The sequence below is a fragment of the Lissotriton helveticus genome, chromosome 3_1 (genome assembly GCF_964261635.1).
Source record: "Lissotriton helveticus chromosome 3_1, aLisHel1.1, whole genome shotgun sequence".
Taxonomy (NCBI): Eukaryota; Metazoa; Chordata; class Amphibia; order Caudata; family Salamandridae; genus Lissotriton; species Lissotriton helveticus.
The window spans coordinates 1,847,762,328-1,847,779,871 of record NC_136061.1 but is presented as its reverse complement, the minus strand read 5'-3'; the positions used below and the strand labels follow the sequence as shown (position 1 = coordinate 1,847,779,871).

Here is a 17,544-nt window from a genome sequence, read left to right as displayed (position 1 = left end):
AGAACAAATCAAACGCTTTACTTGGTGATGCACAAATAATAAGTATTCACTGAAACCCTATCTCCCCACACAATTTGTGTGCAGTTTAGTTTAATCTATGAAACTGTTTGTGCAAATGTAGTACCCATTTCAATAGAAAAGGTGCTGTCTGTAAATGACAACGCACTACCACACAGTGCTTTAGTTACATTCAAAAATCACTCTTCTAATGTCCACAAATGCTAGGTGGGTCGCGAAAGTTTGTTATACTGAAAAGTGGGTCGTGGTTCTAAAGAACTTAGGAAGCCTGCTCTAGAGTAATGTTTTGGAGCCAGCCTGGCTGATAGCGGCTTGAAGCCCAGTCATAGAGAAGGTGTCTTGTGCTGTCATAACAAATGTTTCACATAAAGGAAGTAAAGTGTGGTAATGGGGACTACAGATACACAGTAGAGAACAGCAATATGAAGAAGACCACATTGTAGGCAAAAGCAACATGGCATCTTTTAGGAGTACTGTTTATATGGTTATAGGTAATCAATAACCACTGGATTAAACGCTAATCTTGAGTTCTGAAACCAAGTTTACCCCGGTGTAAACTGCTTCAGCGCCAAGAGTAGCAATGGCTATATAAACCCATTATAGTACAATGCAAAAAGGCACCAACATATTAATGGGCGACAGTACATGTACCATACATGGTATGATGCCAGCTGGCGAGCCTGCACTTCATTTCTGGATCGAACGCTAGGCCAGGCCTTTTGATTTTACTAAAATTATATGCATAATATACATACAGCCCTGTTTATTCATTGGTCTGCTATTATGTCATTCACATTTTTCTTCCGCCCAGTACAGCATACAGTATGGAGAAATGGTTTAGCCCACTTCAACCATTAGCTAACGTCACTGTGAGTTGAGGCATACTGCCCTTTCACAAGGAGCACACCCACACATAAAAGTAATTCCTTTAAGTGCTAGGAACTACTATGTCGATGGCAATGTGTGCTTTTTGAGACTCAAAATATTAATTAGGTTTTGAGCTTTTTTAAAATAATTTTTTAAGATCGACGTAGCTTCCCCAGCAACACATTTTTGAGAAATACCATGGAAAAATAAATATTGACAAAGCGAAAATGGTTGCTAGCTAACGTCTGACCTATGGTCTGTGCCAGTGCTTGTTTTCTTTGTCCACAGATGTTCCCCTCTATTGTTTACTTTGCAACCTTAACCCCTTGCATGCTGATGACGGCCCCCAGCCGTCATGACCTACAGTGCTCGTGTGCTGATGAGGGCTGGGGGCCGTCATGACCGCACCCGCGCTGAAATCTTCAGCATGGTAGCAGGATCGGCCCAGCATGGAAGGGGTTAATGAAAGTGATCTCTTGCCTCCCCACTGCAATACCTGTTCCTCAGACCTTGTGCAATGGCCCGTGTGAAAAGCCAGGCCTAAATTGTACTCCCTGGCTCCATAAGCTCAAGTGGAACTCCCTCAACTACTTGCCTTCATTTTGACTGGTGACAGCGTACCTGAGGATGTGTTGTGAAGTAACTTTCACCTACCCGGTCGAGGCACCCATGTCTGATTTCTGCTGGCCAGTGTAAATTAAGTGCAAAGACGTCTGTTAAGAGGAACTCCGTTCTTTTGTTAATAAATGGCATTTTTCATGATGGCTAGTATGTAATTTTAATTTCTTGTGAAAATGAAAGGGATGTGATTTAATTGCTTTATTTTGTGTAATGTGTAAACTGTATTCTTGGCATTGGGTAATTGATCCGTCGTATATCACTCTTTACAGGGTGTCATAAACTTTTGCCAAAGTAGCCCATGGCTGCCAAAAAAAAAAACCTCTTGGCTACCAAAACAAACCTCTTGGCTGCCAAAACAAACCTTTTGGCTGCCAAAACAAACCTCATGGCTGCAAGTAGCAAATTGTCTGAGCCATGGCTTGTAATTGGAAATCAAAACTAAATAGCAAGAAAAATAATTTCATGTGGTCGAAGTTTGACCTCTCTCCTTATTTGGAGTCAGCTCAGATGAGATTAACCCCTTCCATGCACGGCGAATTTTCGCACTGTGTGGGCGTTTTTATAAGTGGGCTGGATTCGGACGACCCCAGGCTGTCCTCCACACATGCCCACCGGTGGTGTATGAGGGCCGGGGGCCATCATGAGCGTTCAAAGGGTTAACCGACTTACTCAGGTGGGTATCTACTTTCTCGCCTGTCAACCTCTGGAATCATTACATTCCCACATTTTTAAGCCTGGTATGGCACCATTTTATTTCAAGATTACAACCTGGCCGGTCTTATTTTGCGTTTGGTAGAGTGATATACGAGTTAAATACGCTGGATTTATTTAAGTAGATCATGCAAACAGGTATCAACAAATCTGTATTTCCCGGTAAAGTCCCTCCTTTATGTTTAAGTAAGAATTGCTGGTATTGGCCTGACAGTTATGGTTTGACCAAATTTCAGACTGGCTTCTCTTTGCCTCAACTCATTTAACCTCTGGAACTGCAGACAGGTGGCAGTGTTGTTAGACACGAAGAGGACCCTTTATCAGATGTTCATTTTATACTGTATTCTCCAATGGAGTAGTCCCTCTGTTTATACCATTTAAAGAATGGCACAGGTGCTAAATGATTCCAGTTATTTTGAATCATAGTAGGTTTCATACATAGGCTGTATAGCCAATTTCTCCTGGTAGGTAATTTTTCTCTTCCTTAGTCACAGTTCAGAGTCCAGATCACTTCACTTCTGTGTGAGAAAGTGCCCTCTTTCTTGCATGGTGTGCCCCCACTTTTTGCTGAATTGCTAATTGCTGATGTGCTTTGACTGAGTGTGCCCCTGGCTCCTGCCAATCAGGTACCCAGGGTCTGTGTTCCTTCCCTAAAACTGCGTTGAAGCCTAAACCCAATTGGCATCTCTGGCCACAGGTCAGCCCTTGGTAAATGGTACCACAGGTACCCAGGGCACTGTGACCAGAGAAGGCCCCTAAGGGCTGCAGCACTTATTGTGCCACCCTTAGAGGCCCTGTACCCTGACACTCACACACTGCCTTTACAGGCTGCGTGTCTTGGTGCAGAACAAAGTGAAGAGTCGACATGGCACACATCCCTGTGCGTCATGCCCACAAAACACTGCCCTAGCATACATCAGTTACCCCTCTAGCTGGGTGCCCTATGCCAGTAGTGAGGTTACAGGTGCATGAGCCCTGTACCCCTACAGTACCCAGGTCCATTCCTGGGCACTGGAAGTCCAGTGCTGCCATTAAGAGTATATGGTGCTGGGAGTTTCTCATTACGAACTCCACAGCACCATAATGGCTGCACCGAAGACTGGAAAGTTTGGTATCAAACTTCCCAGCACATTAACCCCACACTGATGCCAGTGTGGGATTTAATGTAAAATGCACGACAGAGGGCATCTTAGAGATGCCTCCTGAAACTCGACCAACTCCACAGTGACCTGACTGAGTGGCTGCCTAGGCTGCCATCACCAGACATGTTTCTGGATCCCTGGGTCGAGAGCTTGCTGCTCTTGGGGGCCTGAAACAATGCACATCCTGGGACAAGGTGCCAAGCCTCCTTCCCCAGGTTGGGCGAGGTTCACGAAGGAGAAGTTTCAAAGGCATACCGCCTTTGTGAGCCTCTCCAGACCACTGCTGTACTCAGCAACTGGGCCCCACTGGTTCTACCCCCACTTTGGGTGAGGAAGAGAGGTGTGCCCACCTTTGACAACTCAACCCCATAATGTGGGGGAGGCGAGGTGAAGCACAACCTCGAGGCCCCGCCATCTTGAGGATGGGAGGACCCAGCCAACCAGGGACAGGCTCCTGCCCCCCTCCCACTGGAGAGTGGCAGAATAGGGATTGTACCCATCCCAGGGAAGTGACCGATTGATCCCTGCCCTTTACCTACCTGTAACACCCCTAAATTTAGTATTTAGGGGCACCCTGAACCTTCCTTCCTCAGAACCAGCAACCACAAGAAAAGGAGAAGGACGAAAAGCAGTGCAGAAGCTAACAAGAGGAAGATGCCCACTGACTTAGCCTCAGCCCCACAGGCCTGTCTCCCCTCGAACCTGCTCCTGCGAAACCCTGGTGTGTCCAGTGGCCAGCAACCACAAAAACCCCGGAGAACCTGCCTGCATTCACTTTCCAAGCTGGTTCTCCTGTGAACACCGGACGTGTTTAAATTGCAGCTTCTGGTGCCTGTCAGAAACCCCAAATACAGCCCACTCTGCACCCGCCGAGCCCGGCCCATGTTTGAGTGAATAAACACCACGAGGAGGTCCCCCTGGTGATCCTGACCAGAGATCTGGTGACCCCTGACCTGCCTCAAGCCTCCAGACTATGCCTGCAGCCTCAATCCAGAGGACCCCCCTACCGCGACCAGAGCGGGTAAAAAAATCCTACTTCCAAAGGCACCCCTGCACCCGACGCCCCACAGCCTTGTGTGCACAGCCCAGCAGTGCCTAACCATCCCTCTACATCCCAACTTACCCCTAGAAGTGGTGGTCACTCCTGGAAGTCCTCGTTCCCGAGCCTGCAGTGCTTCTTTGTCCCAGAGAATCTCCATTGAAATCAACAGGCACCCGACCTCAAAACAGCACCCTGCACCCGGCCGCCCTAGTGCAGCTGAGGGTGCCCCTTTTGTGCTAACCTGGTACCCAACTTGCCCTGAGCTTAACCCTAGGAGCTTTGCTCCCACAGCCCTGTGGCCTGCTTGCTAGCAGCCACCAACTGGAGTCCTCCCTATCCTCTGTAGGATAACAGTGGGCCTCCACACTCTGCACCCGGCCGCCCTAGTGCCGCTGAGGGTGCAACAACAGTGCATCACTGACCCTGGGAGACCCCTATGTCTAACCCCAGAACCCTAACTCAAAAGACCGATAACTTACCTCGAAACCGATAACTCATTTTTCCTCATAGGATAACATTGACACTTTTTCTCCCAAAAAGTTTCTGTTGACTTTTGAAAATTACAAATATTCCTTAAAAATCAGCCGAATTACCAAAACCCATTTTCTCAACTGTTTTCAGGACATGTCCCAGTGCTGAATCTAGGACACAGCACAGAGTAAGAAAAAGTATCGATAACATAACTTACCTGCTAAGTGAATTTCCTCCCATAGGATACCATTGATGATTCTATGTGAGAAAGTTTGTGTCGACTTTTGAAATGCAATAATATTCTTTAAAAACCGTACCTTTAACCAAAACGCATTAACTCACCTGTTTTCAGGAAATGTCCCAGGGCTGAATCTAGGATCCAGTCATGTTAGCAAAAGTAATCTGAAAAGTAATTAACTGCATTTTACTTAAAAAGCCCACTCATTTGAAAGTACTATACCTGCAATGTGTTGCAAACTGCTTACTTAAAACTGTAACCAAAACCAGTACAAGTTACACTGCAATTTTGAACTGTGTTCAGACCAGTAATTTACTACTGCAAAGTATTTTTATGCTTGCCTTCACCAGGCTTGCTTGGTTCTAGAAATAATACAACCGTATATTATTTATACAAAAACAATTGGCCTAGAGTTCAGTTCTTGAGTGTGTGAATTCATTTGCTGACTGAGTGTGTACATAAAATGCGTAATACTGTCCTCTGACACTGCCTTACTGTTTGATCAAGCTACCACTTTAGAGAGTAAGGTTCTATCTAACTTTAACCTCTGCCAAACCTCTGGAGACCCTTGGAGTCTATACATACTGTACCTCACTTTGGTGCGGTATATATAGAGCCAGTTTCTTACATTCTGTCATTGGAATTGCAGCGGTATCAACTTACAGGGCAGTGTTTTTGGTCAGGGAGAGAATGCCAGTCACACTCTAACCAACTTCTTTCTCACTCATTGTTCACTAGGTGACAAGGCGTTGGATGGCTACAGTAAAAAGAAATATGTATGCAAGTTGCTGTTTATTTTCCTCTTGGGCCACGACATCGACTTTGGACACATGGAAGCAGTGAATCTGTTAAGCTCCAACAAATACACAGAAAAACAGATTGTGAGTGATTGTTAAACCATTGTCCCTAAAGGGCAAGTTTTACTTCAGCTTCATTGCACTCGTTCATTAACCTTTCTGCTTGAGTTGATTGCATAACAAAAATGTCCTAATTTTGAGGCTGGTGGTCAAATAGTAAAAACAACTGTTTGTTGAGTGATCGCTGAATGTTTTGTTATCTGAGATTAAATACCTGTTAACTATTCCACTTCAACCATATTTGGTTAATACATAAGTTCCAATTTAGGAGGCAGTTGTCATGAGTTCACCAGGATCATTAATGTTATTAGTTTTAGAATACATGGGATTCTATAATCCCTGTATAAGCGGCAGTCTCTAATTTCTTTATAATTGGCGACTTGCCACGCACCCTGTCGCCGATTATAAGGAAAAGACGTCAGACCTAGACTATCAAAAGTAATTTCAGTTGAGTTCTGACGTCACAAAGCCTACTGCTAGAGATGGCAGCTGAGGTGAAAGGCAGGTCAGGAGTTGACGTCACAAAGCCTGCTGCAAGAGATGGCGGCTGAGGTGAAAGGCAAGTCAGGAGTTCTGACGTCACAATGACTGCTGGGAGGTGAAAGGCAGTTTAGGTCCCTGAGCATAATTGAAGCAGCTATTTAAGAGAACAAAAACGGAACGTTGCTTTTTTTTCTTCTGCTCCATTTTAATAGCTTACATTGACAAAGAGAGTATGTTTAATTTTTACACTCTTTAGACAAAAGCTAGAATCTTTCTGCATATTTCTACTCCTTCCAAGCTAGTGCAACTTTGAAATCTTTTTTTAAACTGACTTCTATTGTACTGTTTCTAATATCCATTTCCAACAAATAACGGGTTTTTGATGTGTTCAATTTTGCACTAGAGGTTTTATTCTTCTTGTTTGCAAACATGTTCGCGCATTCATATGAAAGAGCTACGCACCAAGGTTTTAAGTGGTTTGTGGGAAAGGTTATGGTGTGACCATGTATTATATGGAATAAAGTACCCCTTGGCGTATAAGATACGGATATTGCAAGTCACCTCTGAGTTCCATAACCTAATACATTCCTCTCTAAGGTAATGGAACTCCTCTGTGACTTGCAATATCCTTATAACGTACGGGGGGTACTTTTAGTATTATTTTATTGTAGGTTTTAGTAGAGGACTGCTCGGCATCCAGAGATAGCCATAGAAAGTTTTGGAGATAGGTACTTAAAGACAGGATATTGAGCTGCAGTGTAGTAGGTTTGCCAGAACCTGGTAATGGTTTACCAGTCAATCACCACGGAGAGAAGGATAGTGCCTGATGAAAGGTTGTTAAATATGTACTCAACAAGATGACAGAACTTTGAAAGGCACATGCGCCCTGGGAGAAGAGGAAAGTTGGTCTTGGGCGTTTGACTGGGCTGGGTGATGTATGTGTCCGTGACCTAGCAAAAAGGGTATTGTTTATCCAAGCATTAAATGTGGTTAACTGAAACTTGAGAATTGTAAATTGGGTTTGAAAGCTTTGATTGTTGTTGAAATATATTGTCGCAATCATTTCAGGATTTTTGTTAGGGAAATGTTTGTTTGAACATTAAAGCTATGATAATTGTAGAGTTTGATGTAAACACAGCTAGATTAGTATTTGTTGTAAAATGGTTATGGCTGGCTTACTTAAAATACCACCCATGGGCCGCAAAGTGGCTCACCAGTGCCTTTTTCAGTGGCCAACGGCTAAAAAAAAAGCATGTTTAAAAAATTACATTAGCCTTAGCCTTAGCCTTCCTGTTTCATTAGCCAAGAAAAGGATCCTTGCATGCTACAAGCCGCTCCTGCTGCAGCTTCAATCTAGGCTCTAAACAAACGTGAAAGCTCGAGCTCACTTGTTAATCGTAGTCTACTTCGGTTTTAGTAGATTTTGAACCCAGCCACCCCACACTCGGGCCATGCCAGCAGGACATACACAGATACATACCTTAGCCAAAAGATGCCCTAGCCTCCTACACACTTCATTCTCTGATCTGCATTTTCTTATTTTCCATTCTCTCTGCTGTGTAAAATGTTTCTTGTGACATGGATTAGTTTCTGTATGTATTTTGTTCAATGATTGTGCTGCCCAGCTCAATGGCATTCTTTTTTATAAACAACCGAAGACAAATGTAGTTGGAAAGTGCACCATTTGGCCCAATCATTTTAGAGATTCTCTTTAAACCTTTTTTGGGAGCATCACCGGCTCGTGTGCCCCACTGGCTAACAAAAATAGTGTAACTTACTACCCCCACTAAAAAAGGTTGGACACCCCTGTCTGGAGGTGTGAGATAACATCTTAAGTTAACACGTTATTTGTAACGGGAAATTATGTTGTTTGTGTGATAAAGGGTCCCTAAAGTGGGCAAACCCTTGTCCCCAGAAGTACATTAAACAAAGCAGTATTATCACTCCAAACTAGCTTCACAAATTACAGTACACTGTCGGAATACAATAACTGTGTTTGATTCTTCAGCGTTTCCTGACCTTTCTAGCTTTGGCATCTCGATGATAAAGTCGTTTCTGTTGTACATGAACCAACACCATGTGTTGGCCTGGATATTTCTCAAGTCTTTAGGAAATACACAGTTACTGTATTCAGGTGTTCAGGTCTTTCGGGATGAATAACAAGAAGGTGGAATACCAGCTTTCTTCTTGACCATCAATGACATACTATTTTGGTGTTTCTTTCTCTTTCATACCTCCTTACCTGCAGGGCTACCTCTTCATCTCAGTACTTGTGAACTGCAACAGTGAGCTTATCCGTCTCATCAACAACGCAATAAAGAATGACCTGGCCAGTCGCAACCCCACGTTCATGGGCCTGGCTTTGCATTGCATCGCCAATGTGGGCAGCCGAGAAATGGGAGAAGCTTTTGCTGGAGAAATACCAAAAATATTGGTAGCTGGGTACGTCAATCCATTTGTGGTAACTCTTGTTTGGGGACTATGTAGTTTGTACTACGCAAATTGTTTCGTGCATTAATGTTTGATTCAGTTTACATATATGTTTTTAATACCTTTTTACATGCAGTTTGCTATAAACTGTAAAATGGCTATTTCTTGGCCTCGTAGAAATGACTGTTATCTCTATAGAATGATCACTAAAACTGTGGCTGTTTCTCTTTATGCAAAAGAGATATCTATACTGTATGTACAGGGCTTGGCCTACTTAAATTTAATAAAATGCAAATATGAAGCTAAATACTGCTCCAGTATCATTACCTATTTGGTAGTATGGTTGGCTAAATTTACCAGTAAGTGACATAGTTTGAATTGGCATGAAGGAGATATTTTACTATTTATGGTTAGGTTTCTTGTCTAGCACAACCATATCTGGCTTAGTATCCCTGCGCTGTAACTGACACACACAAATTACCTCTAAGCAGCACTAGAGTAAGACACCATGGATGCAATTCCTCCTGATTCAGGAGGTGTGCCATGCAAAGAATGCACTGGGTGTCAAATTGACTGCTTTCCTGAATTTACAGAGAAGTCTCTTCATGTTGCATTTATTGTGGGAGATGGTAGGACTGGATCAAAATGTATGCCTGCTGCTCTATGAATGAACTGATTAGGTGTGTTACTAAGTAATAGGTTGCACAAACACACACTGTATAATGTTGAGGAAATGAGCGGGGAGTACCAGAATCTCAACAAGCCCTCTCATACATGGTCACAATTCTCACTTGACAATGTCAAGTATTGAAAGACTATTTTTCCTGTGTTTTTAGGGAGTGGAGCGTGACAGAGAACACAGTCTGTTCTGTGCTGCACTTCAGAGACACCTTTTCAGAGTAGATTTAGAACATTTGAATCCACACTTTGTCACTTTCAAAAGATTGATCTCTAAAAGAAAGACAGTGTCCTACTTCATTAAAAGCTCAATCTGGACAAATGATTGTACATTTCTAGAAGCTGAACTTCCGTTCTCCCTCTGAAGGTGGTAGGTATATTTATCGCAGACCAGAGGCGTATGAGTAATGGAGGGAGAATTTGTTCTTCTGACGCCTGTGCTTTTGCTGAGATTTCGTTATTTGGCTAACTTGGCTTTCACAGGTCTTCCACTCTAAATTCTTAACAATTGTTTTGACCTTTTTAATAACGTTTTGAAAATAGGAGATTATGACAAGTTCTAGTCTCACTCTCAGGAGAGCAGTCCACCCAGAATGCAGTTTAGGCAGTGCTGGTTCCTCCTAGAGTGTGGAGGAGCGTACCCCCTGCCCCCACACTGCTTCACAGAAAGTGTGAAAAATAAAATGATTTTATTAGCATTTTATTTTTTTACTGTCTGCCAGCTAACTGAGTGTGGGGGCGGGGCCAGGGACTCACTGCTGCCAGTGATTGGCAGCAGTAAGGACTGGTCACTTAAGTTTGAAGTGTACATGTCGGTTTGGTTGGCTACCTTGCTACAGCCAAACTGAATGTGCAATTCTAACCTCTCCAACCCAGCTCCCTTGGACACCTGGGTTGGAGAGCAGGCACAGGCCTATAAGGCCTTTGGAGTGCAGAGCCAGCCTGCTCCAGCCAATCAAGACACTTCTCTCATGCTTCTTGTGAGCGTGGGGGAGTGCGGGCCAGATACACAGACGCGGAGGCTGTATGTAGTGTGCAATCTTAGTGGGTTTATTAAGAACAACAGGCTGTTTTGATAGTTTAGCTGCAGAAGAATCCTCTTTTTCTTTAGGTGTTTCCTCTCCTCCTTCTCGGCCTCCTGGGGGCTCTTCGGTGTGTTGGTCTTCTCTCGAGGTGGCTCCTGAAAATGGGGTGGGCTTGCGGTGGCTCATACAGAGGGGAAAAACAAGAATGAGCCGTCAGCTGTTTAGTATTTACTTCAGTGAGTAACGTTATCTGTCACCACACCCTGTCGCTGAAGATAATGGGGAATGGAGAAATGTGCAAAAACGGAAAAGGGGGGAGGCGTGATACAGAAATTATAAGGTACAGGGCACTGTCCATTAGGAAGGGGGGGGGGGGGTCTCTGGTGCCTTGGAGCGGACGTGATGTCTAGGGTATTTCAGGGTTGTGTGGTTTACGTGCTGTACAGCCCAGACCCTCCCTAACCCACCCCCGGTATTCGGTCAGCACCCACCTTCCCTGCTCCCGCTACCCCTGTCTCTAGTACTCGAAGACACACCGGCTCTGCCGCAACTCTCCAGAGTTGCGGCCGCTCTCCAGTATCCACTCGACTCTGCAACTTCTCTATTTCATCTCCGTTCTGACTTCCCTGCTCGTACTCCTTGTTTCTTGCAGACGCGCGCCTTCCTCTTCGTCTTCCTGGTCTATTTACCAGCTTTGGATTTCTGGTTCCGGGGTCAGTCCCGACCCCTTCCGTTGGTTCTCGCTTCGGGGTTGGTTCCTGCAAGTACTTATGACAAGGGATAGGGGTTATCTGCGATGGCGTCGGACGATAGCCCTCTGGGCTTCGTAGGGATCGTGGAATGTTTTTACCGTGGTGTTCATGATGAACAGGTACCGTACAGTCCCTAATATGTGCCACCTCACATCGCTTAACAGTGTGAACAGCGTCTTGATTGGAAGAGAGAGTTGGCTATAGGCTTTAGACGCCTAGAGGATGTGCTGCAGAACATTGAGCAGCAGTATAAAGTAAGGTAATTATTTTTTTATTTGTAAAATGGTTTTTTTTGCACCTCTCCAATGTAATATGCCGCCAACCGCCACTGAGTTTAGGTTGTGGTGTATATGATGAGTACACACTTCTGAGAGTGAAAGTACCAGAAAAGGGCAGTGAGTTTGCAGACTTTTGTTAAGAGTGCCAGGAAGGCATTGTGGGCTTAGTCATGTATAAAATGTCTGTTTATGTGGAGTAAACAAGAGATGACTAGACCGAATGAGTGGAGTGCTTGTTCTCTGCTCAGTATAAGTAAGTTTTGAAGTGTGAACTATTGTAGGCTGGTAGGGCTCGAACTAATGGCATGCCCATCCTTAAATACCAACTGCATCATTTACATCTTGACAAGTACATTCACCTGTTTGGCTGATAAGAACTAACCTTCTGTAGTGGCTCTCAGAACACCTGCAGTCGGAACACTTGTTTATTTATAACATCTTATAAATATAACTTACCAGAGGGACAAGATAGGAAAGTAAAGTTTAGCATGTATGAACCCAGAATATAAAGATCCATCTTTTAGTAAAGATGATTATTATATTCTGTGTTTGAAAATACCACTTTTAGAACATTGGTATTTTCTTGCATAGCCACTCTATGTGCCTCTACTGGTTTGTGTATTGACTGTCTGGCTTTGGAGTGACAGGGGCTGGGGAAATGCAGTCTCTCAGACAGCCATCGGGGGGCGGGTTGATGTGTGTCTTGTCTACCTGAATGTGTCAGGGCTGGACTGAACAGACCTGGGCTGCATTCAGAGTAGTGCGAGGAGTTTTCATAGTACCGGAATTGGCCCTGTCTGCATTTAGAGTGGTGGGAGGAGATTTCCCTTGCACCGAAATAGGCCTTGTCTGCCTTGGACAATGCTGTCTCCCCCTCCTGCCGGGAAGCTGGGCCAGAGAGGACAGAACTGGTTTTGGCCGAGCACAGACACTCTCTGCCTCCAGAGGACAAAGGATTTTGGTGTATAAATATTGGGGCCCGACCCCAGTATTTTAGATTACTGCTGAACTAAGGAACCTGCCAGGAAGAAGGGTGGAAAAGCCGTCCGGAAGAACTGCCACTTTGCTGTGTGCTCTGCAGTGTTGGCCTGCTGCTTGCTGCTTCTGTCTTAGGCAGGGAAAGGACTTGAGTGTACTTTCATCACCCGCTTTTAGAGTTTTCTCCAAGGGCTTGAAGTAGAGCTTGCCTCCTGTTGGCAGTCTCAGGGATATAAAAGACTTCAGAGAACTCTTTTGGAGCCAAGAAGACTGCCAAGCAGAAGAACTGGATAAGCTGTGAGGAGGGACTACCACTTTGCTGTGTGCTTTGCTCTGTTGGCCTGCAGTGGCTGCTTCTGTCTTGGGCAGTGAAAGGACTGGATTGAACTTTCTGCAACTTCCTTTTTCTGAGCTTCTCGCTTGCCCCCATGTTCAAGAAGTCTCAGGAACAGCAAAGACTTGAAGTTCATCTGTTACCAGCACTGGGGTTTAGCGGTACAACAGTAGAAAAAGCAACCCAATGCCGTCAACTACGCCACTGTCGACTCCTTGTCCTGCATGCACCGCAGAAGGCACTGCCGCACTTGGCACCTCAATCCTGGTTTCACCAATGCCACCAGACGCCGCCAACGAGCCACTGCTTGCACTGATACCTGTGGGCACTGCACTCCGCACCGCCTCGCTTCACGCCGCTTCCCTGATATGACAGAGATCGCTCCATGCCAACATCGATACTGCTGCTTTCACTGTGGTTTGAGGGCACTGCTCATAAGTAGAACGACGCATCGTCCTCATCCTGCAACGACGACGCTGCTTCCACCATGACCTGCCATCACTGTGACGAGCACCGCATCACTCCGCACCGCAGCTCGTCTCACCGACGCCGCTGGATGACTGTCACCGAGCCGCCGCCTGCAGAGCAACCTGAGGGCATCGCTCTTCACACCGCTGCCCCGAGGCTCCTGACTTAAAACGCGAGGAGTTCGGTATGAAACGCGTGTGACTTCAAGTGCCCGACGACTCCTGCACTGACCTCTGAAACCGATGCTTGGGGATGCTGGCCCTTCGGGGCTAATCAAAGGGTCGCCGACGCCATACATTTCTAAAGGTAGGGTTTTGCGGGTCTTCCCGACACCGTAGCTGGCCCGCAACTCCCCGGTCAGCCAAAACTGTTTGGATTTGATGTTCACGACACCATGATGGCCCCAGACGAAGCAATCAATATTTTTGATTATTGAAGTTTTCTGAGAACTCTATGGTGGATTTTTTAAAATCAATTTTGATCTTGTTTTGGATATATAAATATATTGGATATTTTTCTAAATGGGTGTGGTGTCCTTTGTAGTGCTTTCACTGTATTGCTATTGGTTATGTGCAAATGCTTTACACACTGCCTCGAAGATAAGCCTGACTGCACGTGCCAAGCTATCAAGGGGGTGAGCAGGGGTTATTTTAGGAGAGTAACTCCCTTATCCTTACTAGAAGGAAGGGACCCTACTTGGACAAAGGTGCAAACCCTTGCCAACTAGAGACCCCCATTTCTAACAGCCATGTTCAGTGAGGGTTAGAAAAAAGTAATATATAAAATAATTCTCTGAAAAAAGCATGGTTAAAAACTGAGTTACAGTTCTGACTTAAATGCAGAAGAACAATGCATTTGCTAGTTATGGGACAGGCAGCACAAAACAGTGAATATAACTCACAAAACAACCCATTCACATAATAATGCACGAAATTCATTCACACTTGCTAATGGCACTGGAAAAAAGGTAGTTAAGCAAGAGTTAAAAATTGTGTGAGGACCTTTCTCAAACAGAGTGGTATTGTACTTCCTTATAAATAGAAAAAGGATGCTTACATTGTCGACCTGTAAGTGAGAAGAGAAGAAAGAATATCCAGTTTGTTGTCATTGACATGATCCATGTCCAGTTTATTTTCTCCTTATATGTTATTAACGTATAAGCTTAGAAATCGCATATCCATTGAGAATAATAGTGTATTCATTTGGTTTACAGAACAGCATGAATCAATCCTATATTACACTGTGATGTGCAGATACTGGATGTACGCGTAAATAATATCCAACAACAGTCAAATGTAATGTTTTTTTTGCCCAGAGCATATTCAGATCGTAACATATACCAATATCAATTGATATTCCCAAGTGGATCCACTTTCTCCTGTGGTTCATATCTGTTAATATAAGTTTGGTCCAATCATGTGTTTATTTGATGCCTGATAAATTCAGAAAGGATGATCTATGAAATTCTTCCCAAGTGGGACTTATTGTGAGAACAAACATATCACATTTAGAAATAGCATAGCAATTCAATATGGAATTGCATCTTTGCTGCTTTAATACCATCATACACTAAATGTCAATGTTGTATCATACACTTGAAATTTTCCCAGATTGGCTCCTTTCATCCTTGTCTCCAAACTATTTTCAATTAAAGGCCATATTGCTGTGCAATATCAGTCATTTACTTCAAATTAAGGGAATATCATCACGTTTTGGGAGTATGATACATATATGGTTAAAAAATTGTGGATTAACGCTGATCACAGTAAGTGAAACTAACTCAGTCTATGGTTTTCACCCGAACAAAATACTGATGTTTACCTAAAACTTCTCTGGACCCAATTTCTAAATGCTGGAATAATGCACAGCATGTTAGTTTAGAATAGTTTAAATGCTCAAATCTATTGTTACAGGAGCGGAACTAGTTTCTTCCCTCACAGACAATAGACATTGAAATGACCTCCCATTATTAGTGTCAGTTAAGCTCTGAAAAATGCTGGAGAATTGATATTCATGGAACTTCTCTTGAAAGAGATCCTTATTTAGTTCTTTTTGCTTTAAATGAGAAAATAGATAGATCTCCCTGTTTTTTCATGTTAACCAATCTCCCAACTTCAGTCATCTGATCTTTCTGTAATGGACTTTCAATGGACTGGCAGTTCATTGAACCTTTTAGGTTAAATATTTTGCATTTGCTGTTAATTCTTGTAGAACAGTTCTTGAGTATGCTTATTTGAATAATGAATGCTGCTGTAATTAACAGGGTTTTGTTTTGCAGAAAAATATTACCTATCTTTTCTGCGTTTCAGATGTAAAACATCCTGCAAAGAAAGACTACTTATGAAATTCAGACTGAATTCTGGTTTTAATAAGACTTTTTCTTTTCTCAGGGACACTATGGACAGTGTGAAACAAAGTGCTGCCCTCTGCTTATTGCGATTGTACAGAACGTCTTCAGACCTTGTGCCAATGGGGGATTGGACATCGCGTGTGGTTCATCTTCTTAACGACCAGCACTTGGTGATTCATTTTCCAGCTTCTTAGCTTTTACTTGTTCTGCCCTTCACATCTTGGTGCATTATTGGACTAATCATTTACTCCAGTTAAAGCATTCTAGTTTTGCTGGGGTAACCATAGTTTGTTATTAGTTTGAAGATCGTTTCAGAACCACCTTTGATAATAAAATATTATGAAGACAAGTTTCTATATTCAATCTGGTTGCATTGCTGAGAGGCAAAGTAAACCAGCTCACTCCTCCTGTTTTGCAGCAAGTGAGAAATAGTTGGAGCACATCCTGTAATAATCTATTCTTGCAAATTAAGATGTTTCTGTAAAATCACATATTATGGTATTTTTCAGTGATAGAACCTGAAAGAAGCAGCTTTCACAGATGGTAGTGTAGTGCAATTTTCATAAACTATTACAATTTGAAAAACATTTATCACAATGTATTCATTCCAGCAGTACAAGTGCAGTTGCTATTGAGCGCTAATTATCTGCATCTGTCTGATAATGTATATGTGCATTGTGTTGAATCGTAGAGGTTGTCATGGTGAGCACATGGGTTCAATAGGCCATTCATCTCACTGCACAGCAAAGGGCCATTATAACGTTTTTCATTGTATGGAGGTTGTGTCCATTGCTCATCCTATTCCTTCTTTTTGGATGACTGAGTCACCACTTGAGCTGTTGCCAAGCACAATGTGTGAGTTGCCATGTTTTAAATTCCTTCTCCCTATATCTGCAGACAGCAGGCTTTCCCTCCTAATTTTCTTCAGGTTGTAAGCTGTTTGGGGCTGTGCCGCGTACTACTGTCTTTCATTATTTTTAAGTATAGCGGCTTTGACTTTGTTTCTATGCTGGTTGTTATAAGGGGCACAAGGGAGTGGTTTCAACTCCAATTCCAGGATTCCTGCATTTTGCTAATGTGAGCTTGAATTGCATGTATGACTCTGGCTTCTGTTGACTTCCAGGGTGTGGTCACTGCTGCAACTAGTCTCATCACCACTTTGGCGCAGAAGAACCCAGAAGAGTTCAAAACATCTGTGTCTTTGGCTGTTTCCCGACTAAGCAGAGTAAGGGAACATTTTGTGATTATCTTGAGAATGGAAGCCTTTGAACGTATATAAGATTTGGATTTTGCATTCCATCCACACGTTTTCAGATGCCCCCTTGTGTGTTCTCTACATCACAATCCAAAATATATATATCCTTTTGGCATTTATATTTTGTGTTTGTCTTGATACTGTTATTGTCTTTTGCAAAATTACTATTTTTAATTGAGCAACTTTGTAAGGCCGGAGATGAAGGTATTCTTCCTTACTGCCATGACTTAATTGTATGTAGTAGGGTGGTCTGTTTTCAAGGGACATAACATTAGTCAGATGTCCTGCTAGTCAGCAATTTTCTTTAAAAAATATATATTTTTATTGCTATTTTTAAGAAGGCATAACAATACAATATAGACGAGGGAGTTCATGCAGATACTATCACACAGAGAAATACATGAAAAATACAGTTATAGAGTAATATACACATGTTCCCCATATCCTGCTATTGTTGTTCTAGTACTGGTAGGTAAGTGCCAGACTCATCACACATTTCTAGTCCATAATAGCGCAGCCAGGGGCTCCAGATCTTAGTAAATTTCT

General features: G+C 43.4%; 1 protein-coding gene across 2 annotated transcripts in view; it reads left to right on the top strand.

The window, feature by feature from the left end:
- The window catches only part of AP2A2 (adaptor related protein complex 2 subunit alpha 2), a 537,324-nt gene that overhangs the window by 325,705 nt on the left and 194,075 nt on the right, over positions 1-17,544 (top strand). For both annotated transcript variants that reach the window (XM_078682786.1, XM_078682785.1), the window contains exons 3-6: positions 5,849-5,991; positions 8,699-8,892; positions 15,784-15,913; positions 16,867-16,968. In XM_078682786.1, coding sequence (XP_078538912.1) covers positions 5,941-5,991; positions 8,699-8,892; positions 15,784-15,913; positions 16,867-16,968 — 477 coding nt within the window. In that variant the 5' untranslated portion in view covers positions 5,849-5,940. The remainder of the gene's footprint in view (positions 1-5,848; positions 5,992-8,698; positions 8,893-15,783; positions 15,914-16,866; positions 16,969-17,544) is intronic.